This window comes from Leucopleurus acutus, assembly GCF_964270905.1.
Source record: "Leucopleurus acutus genome assembly, chromosome: 10".
Taxonomy (NCBI): domain Eukaryota; kingdom Metazoa; phylum Chordata; class Mammalia; order Artiodactyla; family Delphinidae; genus Leucopleurus; species Leucopleurus acutus.
The window spans coordinates 6783337-6798522 of NC_139153.1; the positions used below are offsets into that span (position 1 = coordinate 6783337).

The 15186-nt window shown below is 55.8% G+C and overlaps 1 protein-coding gene across 1 annotated transcript in view; it reads right to left on the reverse strand.

The window, feature by feature from the left end:
* Positions 1-1677: 1677 nt before the first annotated feature.
* Positions 1678-15186, reverse strand: part of SLC6A11 (solute carrier family 6 member 11) — a 118489-nt gene continuing 104980 nt past the window's right edge. The window contains exons 10-14 of the mRNA XM_082848735.1: positions 12586-12723; positions 8724-8826; positions 7841-7941; positions 6879-7049; positions 1678-4037 (exon numbers count right to left, since the gene is read on the reverse strand). Of these exons, the coding sequence (XP_082704861.1) occupies positions 3885-4037; positions 6879-7049; positions 7841-7941; positions 8724-8826; positions 12586-12723 (666 nt within the window). The 3' untranslated portion in view covers positions 1678-3884. The remainder of the gene's footprint in view (positions 4038-6878; positions 7050-7840; positions 7942-8723; positions 8827-12585; positions 12724-15186) is intronic.

The window sequence follows — 15186 nt, forward strand, 5'->3', positions numbered from 1 at the left end:
TGGCTGGTGAAGACTGGGGAAGACAGAGCAGCTTCTCCCCATGCACTTGCCCCTGTCCAGAGGAGTGTGGGCACCTCTCCTCTTGACGAGGAAGGGCAGGGACACTCAAGACAAGGGGCTGTTCCACTTTTCTCAATACCCCTAGTCCTGGGTCCAGGCAAGGAGCACGGTGCATACTCAGTAAGACCTACCGAATACATGACCCTATTTTCCAGAATTTGCAGTTCTCAGCCCAAAGTGCCAGCTATTTGGTGCCTGACCCCCTCCCTCAACCCAGAGAAAAATATCTTAGGCCTCCCCTCTCCTCTGGCTAATTGCAGCACCTAATAGAGCTAGGCTGCAGAGTCACACTTGGCCAGCAGGGGTTGCTAGACACACTGCAGCCTGCCAGGTCTACTGGGTGAATTAATGCCACAAGTTACCAATTCTGTAAGCTCGGGAGTCTGCAAATCAGATTTCCTGGGAATGAGGGAGACCCACATTTCCATGACGCAGCCTCTTTGTGCCTTGCTGCTGATCACTGCCTAACACAATATACTTTCAGACACAAGGAGGGCACGTGGGCAGGGGACGGGTGACTGGACCGATCCCCGTGGCTCTGTGAAGGTATAAGGTACTCAGGGACCCTCTGGGGAGTCACAGGGATTTTCTGAATTCTGGATCTTTGTGGGATGCTTTCCCTGTGAGCAGATGTTACCACCTCACACGTGGCAAGAGGCCAAGACAGGTTCAGGTGGACCTGGATTTTAAGCAAAAGAGCCAACCAGATAGGAATGAGCAGATCCTGTGTGCAGACGACCTTGCTGTGCCATGTGCTAGCAGGACAAAGCACACTCCATGGTCCTGAGCCACTGTCTGGAAATCTCAGACACAGATTTAGAGATTTTTGTCTAAGTTCTGAGCAACAACACACTTTGAGAGCTTAGGCACAATTCTTTCAGGATAATGATAACCAGTGTGAACACAAAGCTTTACCATTCACATCCAGAGTTCATAGGATCTCACAGTCATCCCAAGTTTGAAGCAGGAGGTATTATCCCCATTTTAGAGATGAGAAAACTGAGGCTGCCAAAGATGGATCCCAGAGCCCAAAGCAGAGCTGCACGCTCCAAATCCTTGTCTCCTTCTTCCCCCCGTTGCCTGCCTCAGACACGCAGGGCTGCCCCCTAGGACAGGTGCATGAGCTTTGTGGCAACCGTCGCAGCCATCACGGGGTGGCTCTCGCCTTCTCTGCGTCTTGCAGCCTGAGGGAGAGTAAGGTGTAGTGACAAGGGGACTGGGCTTTGGGTTCAGACAGAGCTGACTTCTCTTTCTGGTCCAGCTATTTACTAGCTGTGAGGCTCTGGGCAAATGGCTTGACTTCTCTGTGCCTCAATTTCCCCTGTCTGTAAAGCAGGGGAAGTAACAGACAAATAAAGTGGGGTTGTGGTAGGATTTAAAGAGAGAAATTTTGTAAAGCACTTAGCACACAGTAGACCTTCAGTGCATGGGGATCACATGAAAGGCAGTGTGGGCTCCTGAAACAGCCCTGGGTGTTTCTAACTTGTAATCCCCAGTTGAAACAGCAACCTCCAAATGCCAAGATGGTTTGGCAGGAATATCACGGAAGTAATAAAACAGGAAGAACCACCCGATGAATACCACTCTGCCAGGAACAGCCACAGAGAGTTTGTTCACTTCTTTAATTTTTAAAAATGAGTAAGCTGACAATCGTGTACCCTTTGAATACCCAATAAAAACGTTCATTATGCAAAACAGTACAACCTTGTTCATTTTTTAATAATACTGTAAATATTTCAGAAAGGATGTATTGTTTCTAATGAATATCAAAAAAGTCACTGCAATGACGTTTCGCCTGCCCCCGCATTTCCCTCCCCGCCCCCCAAAGTTACCCAAATACTAGTAGGAAATTACAAAAAGCAAAGAACAAAAACCCTCCCTCCGCCCTGCACCATGAGTCCCGTGAAGTAAGTGAAGTGTTAAGTGCCACAAGTACAATGCGGCTTGTCCCCAGCTAGGCCGTGGGGCTGTGCACTGGTGACAGTGGTTGGTGGAGAACCGGTAGCAGCAGCAGTGGGGAGACCCCCTCCCCGACCTGTTGGGAGAAAAGCAGACGACGATGGACACAGGCGGGGGCTCAGCCAGAGCCCCGGTCTTCCTGCATCCATTTCCTGGCTCCACCGGAGCAGACAGCTCATCCCGACTTGCCTGGGGGGCGCTTGGCATCCCTCTTAGCAAACGCGGGCTTCAGATGGGGGCTGGCCGGGGCAGAGAAGCTGGGCATTTGGGCCAATCAAACACGCAGGTTTATTACAGGAAACTAAATCCTCTGTTTGGAGGAAACTTGCATTTCCACCGAATAAGATAGGGAACATAAAGGAAAAGGATAAAGAATGCACCTTTCCTGTCCCCAAATAACTCCGGATCCAAGGCAGAGGCTTGCCGTCAAATCCAATTAAAGAAGAGAGGGGTCAGCCAGGGAGGCCTGGCGCGGCACCAGCCACCTCCCCACACCCTAGGGCTGTACCGAGGGACGGGTGGGAGCCCCCATCTCCCCATCAGTGAGGCTGAGGCTTCTCAGCTCCCTGGCCAGGGAGGCAGGTGCGTTGGCTCCTGGGAAAAAGGTAGGGAAGAAGCCTTGTGAAAATTCCAGGGTTCTGCTGGTGACAGGAAGGGATGGGGAGGGACTGGAGGTCACAAGATGGCAGGAGAGGGAGGAGGGCAGGGACGAGAGCGAGAGGGACCAAACGAGGCAGGGGGACAAAGAAGGGGCTGGAGGAGGAAACCAGGCTCCAGGCCCGACCACAGCTCCCTCCCTGGAGGCTGCTGGAAGGTCCTACAATGCAGATCCCGGTGGGAGCCGTGGCAGGACAGACAGCCGCAAGCAGAATAGAGGCTGCTGCCCGGGCCCGAGAACCAGCGCACAGGCAACTCCAGCCAGCCCTTCTGAGGACAGAGAGGCAGAGCGGAGGGTGTGAGCAGACGGCCAGGAGGAGCCCTGCCACAGGGCCGAGGACCCGGCTGGTCTCGAGGATGGGAATGCTCATGGATGAGATCAAACCACAAAGTTTCCATGATAAACTTGACTTTAAATAAGGGGGTGAGGGGCGAGGGACTGCCCACCTGCAAGTCTTCAGAAGAACCCGAGATCAACAGCGGGTCTGCAAGCCAAGGAGGTACGCAGAGCACCCCCAAGAGATGAAGCCGGGTGGGCAGAACCTCAGAGGTCACCTGATCCAGCCCGCCCCACTGGGGACACGCCAGAGGGGAGGGAAGTGCCCCAGATCACTCGGTGGGACCAGGGAAGAGGAGGGCCTGCCACCCAGGAGTCCTGAGTCTGCTGGGACTTCTTCTCTGACACAGCCTTGCTGTCTGCAAACCCACCTCTAGGAAGCTGGGGATGGGAAAGGGAGGGGCTGAAGGGGAAGCATGGCAGCGCGGAGGAAGGGCAGCTGTGCGGTCAGGGACAAAGGTGGGACACGAACCGGTGGGTTCAAAGGCCGACGGAGGGGGACAGGCATCGCTCCTGCCCACCTGCCCCACAGCCCGAGTATAAAAGTCTGGCCCTATGATACAACTTCCTAACCCCTAGAAAATGCTGGTTAAAAGCGTCCTAGCACGAGAGGATGATACTAGTCCCTGTACAGGATTATCTCTTCATATTGTTACTCACATGGCAACTGGGGGGCGAGGAGGGGATGTGACTTGAAAGCAGAGTGGGTGCGGCCACCTTAAAATTAACTTGTTAATGAATCCTGTGCAAAGCGAGCAAGCCTCTAGCATTAGGTGAAGTACGTGGTTCAGGTATTCATTTGTACACAGGGCGGGGACGGCGGAGACGGGGCGGGCGAGGAGCGGAAGAGGCATCAAGGTGGCAGGGGCGCTCAGAAGTGCGTCTCCTTCTCTGTGATAGCTGCAATGGTCCCATCACCCTTGAGTTTGGCGTCACAGTCATTAACCATCACCGTCCGTGGGCCTGCCCCAAGCTTGCCCCGCGTGCTCAGATCGGCGCTGGGGGTCGTCAACTTCCGGAATTTCTACACGGTTGGAGAGGAAAAGAGCTGTCTGAGAGCGGCCGCCAGGGTCCTGGGCCTGCCTCGGCACCTCCCAACGGCACGGTGGACACCTCGGGGCAGTGAAGCCCCCAGCCCCAGCCCTGCCACTCAGAGCTCTGTCCTGGACGACGCGTGGACCTCCGGGTGTCCGTTTCCCGCCCCCACCCCCGGACATGGGGACAATCACTGGATGAGGAGTAAGGAGACAGTGAGCGGAAGTGCCCACGCTGTACCTGGCCCGCTGCAGGTGGCCGGGACCTGAGAGCTGTACCCGTGGAGACAGAGAAGCTGGGGTGTGAGCTGCTGCTTAGCCTCCCTACATGTGGGGCAAGTCACCTAACGTCTCTGGGCTGTTTTCCCGTCTGTGAAGTGGGATAGGAGTACCTGCCCGAAGGGCTGCTGTGAGGATGAGCTACGGCACCTCAGAGCCGTTCATATAATGATCGCTGGATAAACAGGTACGTTTCCCACAAAAGGCTGTCATCACGCTCCCCCAACCAGGGGAACAGGCGGTGTGTGTCTGAAGACGGAAACGTTATCCCTAAGGCCACAGCCTCACGCCGCCTGGCAGAGTGGCCGGCTCTGGGCTGGGCGCAGACAGGGTGGCCATCGTCTACTCTACCGATGAGGGAGTGGAGGCCACGGGCAGACCCTGGACACACGCTCCTGCCCCCTCGGCCCAGCCTCGGGTCCCACACCTCAGCCTCATGTGCACCTCCAGAAGACATCAGGCCAGGATTTGGGAGGCCTTTCCTGGGCATAAACCTTCTCCCCAGGAAGGCTGGGAAGACTTTGGGGTGGCTGGTTTCTTATGATCAAGGTTCTGTTTTCTCTTTCAGATCCTGCCGTGCCTGAGAGAGGCTGGACCTATCCTGCCCGGATGGGATTAACAGGCAGCTCCCGCACCCCCGCCCACCCCTTGGCAATGCCGAGCACCTCCTGGGTGCCCGGCATGGTGTTAGGCTCTTGACACAGGACAGGCGCTGGGAGCACGGGCTCTGGAACCAGACACCTGGGCTTGACTCCCAGTCCCACCACTTAACTGGGGCAAGAACTTAATCCTCTGTGTCTCGTTCCCTCATCTGTCCAAGGGGGTCACAGTGGCACCTGCCTCTAGCGTTGTCATGAGGTGGCCTCAGATTTGTTGACCCATCCACAGCTCTTAGCACAGACTACCCACCCTCACAGCAGTTCTCTGACCCCATTTTTCCTTCCAGATCCTTCCCATCAGCGGGCAGAACCTTCTGGAAATGGAAGGAGGTGAACTAACTGGCAGGGGCCTGCCATGGCCAAGGGGTTAGGGCTCCAGGGCTGCTCTCCTCTGGACACGTCTGGTCCCAAACCAGAATTAACAACTGCCCTTGACCTACATTCCCTGCAGGAGCGGAGGACCCTGACTTGCTTGAGGGCACGAGCAGGCTGGAGAAAGGGACCTTCCCTCTCAGCCTGCGCCTCCTGGCTGGATGTTGGCTTTTCTGGAGCTCAGGCCCCTGGGTGGGCAGGAGAGCTGGCTCTTGCCTGTGCATGTCTGCACACAGGCCGCATGCTTGTGAGACGCAGGTCAGCCCCGAGAGCCCTGGGGTGCTGCGCTGGGGCAGGAACGAGGCGGGGGCAGGGGGCACAGGGTACCTGCTGCATCACTCAGAGGCTGTGTGCCCTTGGGTAACTTGCTTCCCTTCTCTGTGCTCAGCTTCCTCACCTGTGACGTGGGGACAGGAAGCTCCTCCGCCTCACAGGACTGCTGTGAGGAGTCAGTGGCCTAGTGCTTGCAGACGGCTTAGAGCAGCGTCTGCCACACGGCAGACAGTTTGCAAAATGGGCGAGAAGCTGACTCAGACCTTCCGATCTGCCAGCGGGTGGGAAAGGAGAGTGAGGAGAGAGTGGGTGGGGGGGTATGACGGGTTGGGGTCCAAATTCACTCTGCTACCAGGAGACCACATACTGCAGGATTCCACTGGCAGGAAACGCCCGTAAGAGGCACACACACAGAGACAGATTGGTGCGTGTCTGGGCTTGGGAACAGGGCTTACTGGGAATGGGCACCAGGGATCTTAAAAATCAATAAATAAAATAAATAAATACATACATACAAATATTTGCAAACTGATTTATGGTGATGACTGCACTACACAGAAAGTTACTAAAAAAAACCCCACTGAATTGTATACCTGAAATGGGTGAATTTTATGATACAATACAGAAAGCATACCTCAATAAGATTGGTAAAAAATTTTGGTTTGCTAATTTTTGGCTGTGTGATCCTAGGCGAATGACTTAATTTCTCTGAGGACTAGAGGAGATGCAGCACAGAGAGAGCTTGGCACAGCGACGACACAGGATAGATGTTCCACAAATGTCAGACCCTCTCCCTGTGCCCTGGGAATGGGGTCCTTAATGAACAGAATCAACAGAGCAGTAAGAGCTAACACTTGGTCTCTCTCTCTCTCCCAGGTCCTGGTCTAAGCGCTTTCCCTCTGCATACTCACTGAGTGCTCAAACAACCTCTGTAAGTGAGGGACTGCTGTTGACCCATTCTACAGATGAGGAAACTGAGGCTGAGCTCAGGGAAAATGTCTCAACCCCAAGGCTTCAGCACAGCAGTACTGACGAATACCCGCCAGGGAGGAGTTGGCCAGGCTTCCCTGGGAGACACGGAGGGGCACGTTCTCATCACACCCATTGCCCAGATGAGGAAGCGGGGACCCAGACGTGCCCATGGCTGTGCCCACACTCACCAGCCCTCCCAGCACTGCCAGCCCTGCCCTGAGCCATACGCCCCACCTCTGAGCCGCCCTTCCTGACCCCTCCTCCCAGGCTGCTCACCTCCGGCAGTGTCCCTTCCGTCTTCCACACCTTGATGAAGACCCAGAGCGGGATGCAGAGCATGGAGGACAGGGCCATGAGCCAGCCAATGCCATAGCCCCAGGCGGGGTAGGTGTAGATGTTGTTGTACTTGAGGGGCTTGTACTTGACCAGGAAGAAGATGAAGATGCCCTGCGGGGAGACGGGGAAAGGTCCCTGGGGCGGCCCTCAGCCTGCGTGCGGGCAGCCAGCAGGGGAGACAGTCAACCCCGTGTGGCGGCCTCGGAGAGGTGACGCCCTGCTGGGTCCACAGCGAGAAACATGGGGAAATGACCCCCACAGATCCCAGGGGACCCTCCGCGACCCCCAGGAGCCTCACCCCCCGCCTCTGCCCAGTCAGGAATTATTATTTTCTCCTAGCTACTTCTCAGGGCTGGTTTCAAAGCTGCCTTTCAGAACTAAGATGGTTTGTGAAGCTGCTCTGAGATACTTCCAGTGCCAAGAACTGGCTGAACAGCAGGGGGTTTTGTCTTTTTAATTAAACGTCCTCTCACAAAGGCCTCTCCCGGTCTGACGTGAGGGCCAGAGAGTGAGCCCCTTCACCCTCACACTGCTGCTTCACTGTGAACAGCAGAGCCAAAGGCCTTTCACAGGACCCTCGGCCCCCACAGAGGCAGGTCCCAGCCGCCTCTATACATGTGCAGGCATAGAACCTGAGGTCCCAAGAAGGGAGGTGATTTGCTCACAATCACACAGCAAGCTGGCTGCAGGGCTGGGGTCCTAGTGGGGCCCCCTGGCCAAGCCCAGAGACTGTCCCCACAATGCCGGCTTTGAAAAGTGCCAGGCGCCTCGGACCTTCTGAGCGCCCAGAGGGTCCCCAGGGGACATCACCTCCTCAGTCTCGGCCTCAGCCAGGTCTGGGCTCTGGGGTGCAGAAGTACGTGGGTAGGTGGGATGCAGGCGGCTCCCGGCAGGGCCCTTACCGCACAGATCCCGGGGGTCACGACTTTCCAGCACCATTGGATGAGTGACAACGGCCGGTAGCCAATCATGTCTTCGATGTTATCATAGAAGCGGTTGCTTCCTGTCCAGAATAAAGAAGACGGGCACACACACCCCAGAAGATTTCTGTACAAGACTCAGAGGGAAGGCTATGAGTGTCTGGTTTCCCCAGCCCAAGACACATTGCGGCAGGAACCCTATTTACCGCTTAAAAACTACCAAGGTGTTACATATGTGAGGTGTCAGGATAAACTGCGGTAGAAGGGACTCTGGTTCAATATTGGGAAGACCCCTTCTGACCTTGGGCAGTGAGGTCCAGGAAACGGGCAGGAGTTTCTGGGGGAAAGGAGGAAGGTGGTCCCTTTGAGGCAGGGCCAGGGGCTGGCTGACCTGCACGGGGGCGGGGGTCAGGGCTCCGAAGGTGAGGGCCGGACGGGTGGCCTGTGGGGTGTCTATTCCCGAACCACACTTGGGAGTGTGCATCATCACTGAGACCAGCAACCCTCACGCACTCACACGGTTTGGGGAACCAGAAGGCATGTGCTGACTGAGGGCCGGGCACTGGGCCGCCTGCTTTGCCTACACTACCTCCTGCTCGGAGACACTACTCCATTTCGCAGGTGGGAAAACTGAGCATCAGGGGCAGAAGGATAGAATCAAGGTCACAGTGTCCGAGCCTGGAACCCCTCCCTCTGCTGCAGGGATATAAAAGCAGGAGGACAAGAAGTCCCTGAGGGGAGGACGAAGAGGTTGATGCAGATGGAGACCGGCCACAGGGAACCCAGGCCCAGCCGGGTCCCGGGGGTCCATGTGCTGGGCACCATGGCGGCCTCTGGGGCGTGCGAGGGCTCAGCCTCTACTCACCGTACACCCAGCCGATGCAGATGCATTCAAAGATGGCCACAAAGAGAAGGCACATCCCACTGGCGGCGTAGGAGTCAAAGAGCTGGAAGATGTACATGCCACCCTGGGAAGTGAGAGGACAGAAATATGGACAGAGGGACAGACAGCTGGAGAGCAGGGTCAGCCAGCTGGCCTTGGGAAGGGCTCTCCGCCCTGCGGCTACCACTAGCCGGGACTCACTTCCACCAGGACAGACTGGTCTCCCCAGGGTCCTGGAACACTGCGCCCACCACACCTGGGCGCCCCCTAAGACCACCCTCTGGGGGGGTTGCTGAGATTGCGATGGTTTGTCTTGTCCCTGCTCCCCAAACGTCAGAGACAACACAGAAGACCAGAGACTGGAGGTTTGGAAGGCTCAGCACCTCTCTCCAGGTGGCTGTGACAGCCTCCCCACTGGCCTCCCTGCCTCCAGCCTCCCTCTCCTACCCTTCCACACACCAGCTTTCACAGGGACCTTTCCAACCTGCAAATCCAACCATGTCACCCTACAGTTTACAATTACCCCTTGGCTTCCTTCAGCCTGCCAGCCAGGGCTGCCCTCCTCACTGGGCCTCAGCTCCCCTTCCCACAGTCCCCCTCAATATGCTCCCTCCTGGACACACCAAGGGACTGTCTCACTGCTGTGCCTTTGCACATGCTATTCCCTTTCACTGGGCAAGTTCCTTCAAAGCTCATCTCAAATGTCACCTCCTCCAAGCAGCCCTCCCTGACAGCCTCGTTCTTTCTTTGGGCCTCCATAGCACATTTTAAGGATTCATAGTTTAAAAAAAAAAGTGTTCTGCCATCAGCTACTCTGTTAGCTCTGAGCTCCTGCTGGGAAGGCCCCCGCACTGGTCCTCTGTGTGTCTCCCACCCTCAGCGCAGGGCCCGGCTTGCAGTATGTCCCCGTAAGTGCAAATTGAATCATATGAAGTGAGTGCCCCGTTGGGGAGGGACTCTGAATGGCTTGTCCACAGCTGTGTCCCTGTTTCTGGCCAAAGACTTGGCACACAGTAGGTGCGCAATCGTTGTGGGATGCAGGAACAAAGTGGGCCAGCTCTGTGCTATGCAAATCTCTGATGATTAAGTTCAGTGGAAGGCCAGGGAGGTGCAAGCTTGGCTGGCCAAGGTGCTCTGGAAGGATCTCTGGGAGGCAGGGGAGGCGTCTGGGTGGGCAGAGGAGGGGAGGCCAGATGCAGGTGTGGGAAGGGTTGGGATCAGTAAAGAAAATCCTACAACACAATGAGAGCCCTTAGCGGGACAATCAAAAGCAGCAGAAATAAAAGTACAAAAGGGAGGGAGGGTCGGGTTGGGGGAGGTGTTCCAAATGCCAGGAAAGGACGGGGGTTAAGAGGCCAGGATGAAGCCTGGACAGCCTCCTTATGTGTCTGCCACGGGGACCTCTTGAGACTAAGCTTCTTCTCTGTGTTCCCCAAGCCCCCGGGCCTCCTTCTGTCATGTGAAAGACCACACACCCTGGGACTATTTGTTTCCTTATTCATCTCTTCAACTAGATCAGGGGCAACATCTCAGTGCTGAGTCCAAGTGGTCCTAGTGTGTGACGGCAGGGAGTGGTGGGGACTGTGGCTAACTGGAGAGCATAGGCCCCACGTGGCCACACAACTCCAGTCGACTGCTGCTGGGGGACGTAGGCCTGGGCAGCCAGGTCTGCAGATTTTCTGGAAGATGCCCCAAATCCAAATTTTCTTGAGAAATCTTTCTCTTTAATTTTGGTAACCTCTTCGTCTTCTTAAAAAATCACAGTGAGGGGGAAACAACATGGATTGCTGGGCCATATCTGGTCTGGGGCCTCCTGTCTGTGACAGATATGGCAGGCGTTCGGGTCTCTGAGCGTAAGGAGCTTTCTGAGTTAAACCCAGGACTGCCCTCCTAATTGCTCTCCCGAGGGTCTCCTTCCACAAACATCATACATTAAAATAACCCAGAAGGAAGCCTTAACGCAGTGTTCTCCACGTGCCAGCTCTGTGGTACCTGGTCCCAGGTCTCAGTCTAGCTGTTCCTGCACAGTGTGATCACAGGGCAGGTGCTACAGTTAGACTCAGTGCTCACGTGGGGGAACCCGAGGCCCGGGCCAGTGAGAATACGCACCACAGGTCACCCAGCTGCCCAGCCGTGGGGCTGAGGACTGAGCCCAAGTGTCCGGCTGCAGAGCCCGTGCCCTTCACCACCCATCACACTGCCTCAGTGGAAGATCAGATATTTGTGGACTAGTTTTTCCCTAGAGCAGAGCTTTAAATATGTTTAAATGAGGGAGAAGATCCTGCCAGCAATTACTGAGGCCGACAGGGCCCATTTGGCAGTGTGACCTTCCCGGTGTGATCACTCAAGGACACGCTGGTCCTGGGCAGACACAGCGCTGGCTCCCTCATGGGCGGGGGGGGGGGGGGGGGGGCCCAGGTGCCCCGGGGCAGACCCGAGGCCTGGAGGAGGGTGGGCTGGAAGGCTCTGTGAGCAGGGCACCCAGGGCCGGTGTCCAGGAGGGCGCTCTACCTGCCTGCTGCAAGCCGGGGACGCCGGCCAATGCCTTCTCTTCTTGTAGTGCCACCAGCCTTTCTAAGGCATCAGGTTAACCCCCCAATTTGTGCGTGACAAAAGACTCTACTTTGCCTAATTAATCAGCACTTAATGAGGCCCTGCTCACTGCCTCCCTGGTTCTCCGTGTGGGGAGAGCAGAGGAGGAAATGGGAAGTGCTTCACCACTCATTTGCTCAAATGCTGACTATCACTCCCATTAATGTGACAATGACTAGGAGCAGTAATAACACCAGCCACCACGCCCCAGAGCGCACCCCAGGCCAGGTCCCAAGGGTGCAGAGCAGGTCAGGGTCAGCTCCTGCTCTTGAGGACCTCGGGGCCTGGTGGGGGCAGCAGGTGAACAGACAGGTCATTGTAATGGCCAGAGGGAGGCTGAACTGAGCTTAGAATGAAGTCCTGAGTGGGAAGGAAAGCAGAGGTGGCTTCCAGGAGGAGGTGGCATTTGAACTGAGAAGTGGAGGATGACAATCAACAGACCGACTTCAGTACCATATCAGCTGCTTTGACAGATTCTGAATTCCCTCATTTCTTTCCATGTTTCTTACAAAACCTCTTCTTGTCCCTAGACAACAGTTTTTAGGCTTTTTGGTGGGGGGGTGGTTTGGCTTTTAAAATTAATTAATTTTCTGAGTGTGGATAAAAAGATATCTAATCACACCTTCCCAAGGTACTTAAGAAAGTATTTATTTGACAGGATGGCTGCAGGAGCGAAGAGAAACATGGCTTTATGAGACAGTCTTAATTTGGGGTCATGATGAGCCCCTCCTGACCCCAGGCAGAGACAAGAAGAGGGTACACATGAGGGGCTGGGGCGGGAACACACAGTGCCTGAAGGTGCCCAAGTCCTCATGCCTATTCTCAGTGATGCCCCAGAAAAGCCTCCTCTGAACTTGAGGCCGATAACAGTAAATAGTTGAGGGTTCCGTGGCTGACACTGTCCCCTTCACCCAGAAGTTACTAAAAGGGGTGGCCCCGGCATCCGGACGTTCACGATGACCAGGTAAACCCAGCCTTTCCCTCTGGGAGTTTTATTCCTTCTGGCAGTGAAGTGGAGACCTTGAGCTGAGCACTTACACGTGCAGGTCACTGTGCTAAGGGCTTAATGAAAACGGCCATGGAGTCTCACAACAACCCATTACACACGTAAGAACACGGAGTCCCCGAGAAGTGCTGGACCTGGAGCCAGGGTCACGCAGCTAGTCAACGTCAGATCCGCTAACCCAAAGCCCAGGCGCTTAACCCTTGCGCTACCCTGTTCACATCACTTACCTGTATCCTTATCACTCACCTCCGTTAACATCACGAGGCCCAGAAAATAGGAGGTGACCGACAGGGCCAGGATGAGCAGCTCCCGCCGATAGCCCCTCCGGAAGACTTTGGGGTACATGTCCACCACAGCGGTCACCAGGCTTTCCACACACACAAACTGGACAGGGTAGAAATGACGGTGTGAAACCCAAGAGAAAGGCCGTTCTTACTGGCCCTGGCTCCAGGCAAGCAGAGCAGCCTTAAACCCTGGGCTTCCTTTCCACTGGGTCTCATCCTCATTCCCACACTTACCCTGATGGAGGACCCAAGAATAAAAACAATAATCCCGGCGTTCACAGAACTCCGGCGGGCCCATTTAACACATGAGGACCCTGAGGCTCAGAGACGGAAAGCGACTTGCCCAAAGTCTCTCAGTAAGGAAGTGGCAGGGTCAGGACTTGAAATGAGGTCTCCTGACTCTAGAATTCCTTATCCCCCCCAAGCTGCCTATCACGTGCCTATGTGCTGGGCCCTGTTCTGGGGTCAACGACTTAAATGAGACCCAGCCTCTGCCTGGGAAGCAAGATGGGAATCCCTGTAACTGTCCTGAGAGCTGACGGCTCTGCTGCTGGCAGGCTCTGGTCTGTGGGTGGGACTTGACTTGCTTTGTCCTCCAGGCCTGTGACATTTCCCCTGCCCTTTGCTTCTGGTGGGCAAGTGACCCTCTGCTGGGGGGAGGGCAGTCAGGTGAGCTAACACCCAGCTCTTGCGTTTGGGCTGGGCAGGCTTCAACGGCAGAGCCTGAGCCACTAGGCATCTGTGTCCCGCCATGCTGAGACAGGGCTGGGTATGGGCTAAGTTACACTCCTACTCACCCATCAACACCCAGCCCAAATATCCCAGCACACCCCTACCCCCCTGCCCGGGTTCTTCCAGCACTGTGGGCAGACCTCCTGCATGAGCCTTTTCTTCGCTGCTCCTCCTTGCCTCCTACTTGGGCAGAACAGATCTCCCCTCTCTTCCCTCTAGTCCATATCCCTCATCTCGTGGGGCCCGTGACTGCTGTTGACCTGTCTCCTAGCAAGAAGGTGAGACCCTGGAAGGCAGAGGCCACGTCGTTTTCATCTATTTCCAGTGGCACAGAGGAGATGCTCAGAAAATGTTTAATAAATGAATAATAACAACAGAGGCAAACACATGGTGCTTGTCGTGTGCCAGGCTCAGTTCTAAGCAGTTAACATATTAATTTATTTACTCTCTAGGTGTTAGGTCCTATTATTACCCGTTTTGTAAATGAAGACACGGAAGCACGGGGGTGTAAGCAACTTTCCCTGAGATCAGAGGTATAACATATTAGGGCCAGAATCTGAACCAGGCAATCTTGTTCCAGAGGCTGGCTGTCACCTCTGTGGGGCACTCCCCCCCTTCCCTGGAGCCATTCTTTGGCTCCAAATCCTTTCTGGTTCATGTCCACCTCCTTAGGGTACGGATTTCTATCCTTATTGTGCAAAGGGACTGTAGCACAGAGAGGTGAGATGACTAGCCCAGAGTCACACAGCTGGCCAGAGTCGTGCAGCTGGGACTCAAACCCAGCCCTGTCTGGCTTCAACACCTGGACTCCTAGCCTCCAGGCTGCCCTGCCTCTGCAGCAAGGCCGGCCGTGCTCGTCCTTTCTCCAGGGTCCCCAGGGAAGGACGGAGGTTCCAGGGAGCCTGTTGACCAGCACCTAAACTGAAGTGACATCAAAGCAGGTGGCTTAAGCAGCACACAGACCTGGGTGCACGTCCAGCAAGTCACTCAGCGTTTCTGAGCCTCACTTTCTTCCTCTGCAAAATGAGGATAACAAAAGGGGACCCCCCCCCAGCCCATGTCGCTATCATGACTGAGAACTGAGGACACAGCCCAGGCACAAAGCCCATGCCATTTACACCTGGCCAGACCTCTGGGCCCCCAGCTCCCCTTTGCAAACCAAGGGTCTCCGTCCTAATGCTGGCCTAGCTCAGCCCGGGGACTCACAGAGCCGAGGCCCAGACCCCACGCACCCTGCGGAGGCGGGCCTGTCACTGTCACACAAGCTGCCAACCCCTCCTGAGGCCTCTGCCCGCAACCACGGACGGGATGATTATCGGCAAAAACACCCGGTGCTGCGGCAGCTCGGCTCAGCAGTTTCTGAGAAACCGTCCAGGGGAAGAAACAGGACTTGGCTGAATAGACAGACACACCAGCCACCAGGCTTGGGTGACTCACACAAGGTCACCGGTAGGGCGGTGGGCAGCACCTCGCCAAGAGACCCCTGTCTGAGAGCAGAGCACCTGGCTTTGGCTGGAAAACCTTCTCTGGGGCTCTTGGGAAACCCAGCCACGATGGAGCGGCAGGGCAAGGGGCAGATTTCTGGGACAGAAGAGAGACTGGAGGCCACAGGCTTCTGGCAGGAAAACCAAGGAGAGGATTGGAGGAGGGTGGGAGGGCGGGCTGGGTGGGTTTTACAGCGTGAGAAGGTGTAAGTGCACGTGTTCGTGTGGAGAGAAAGGAAAATGTGCACAGATAAACCGCTAGTTCTAACTCTACAGCCTTCACGGAGGAAGGCGGGCTGCCAAGTGGAGGGTGGGCCGGGAGAAGCCCACACTGAGAAGAGAGGCAG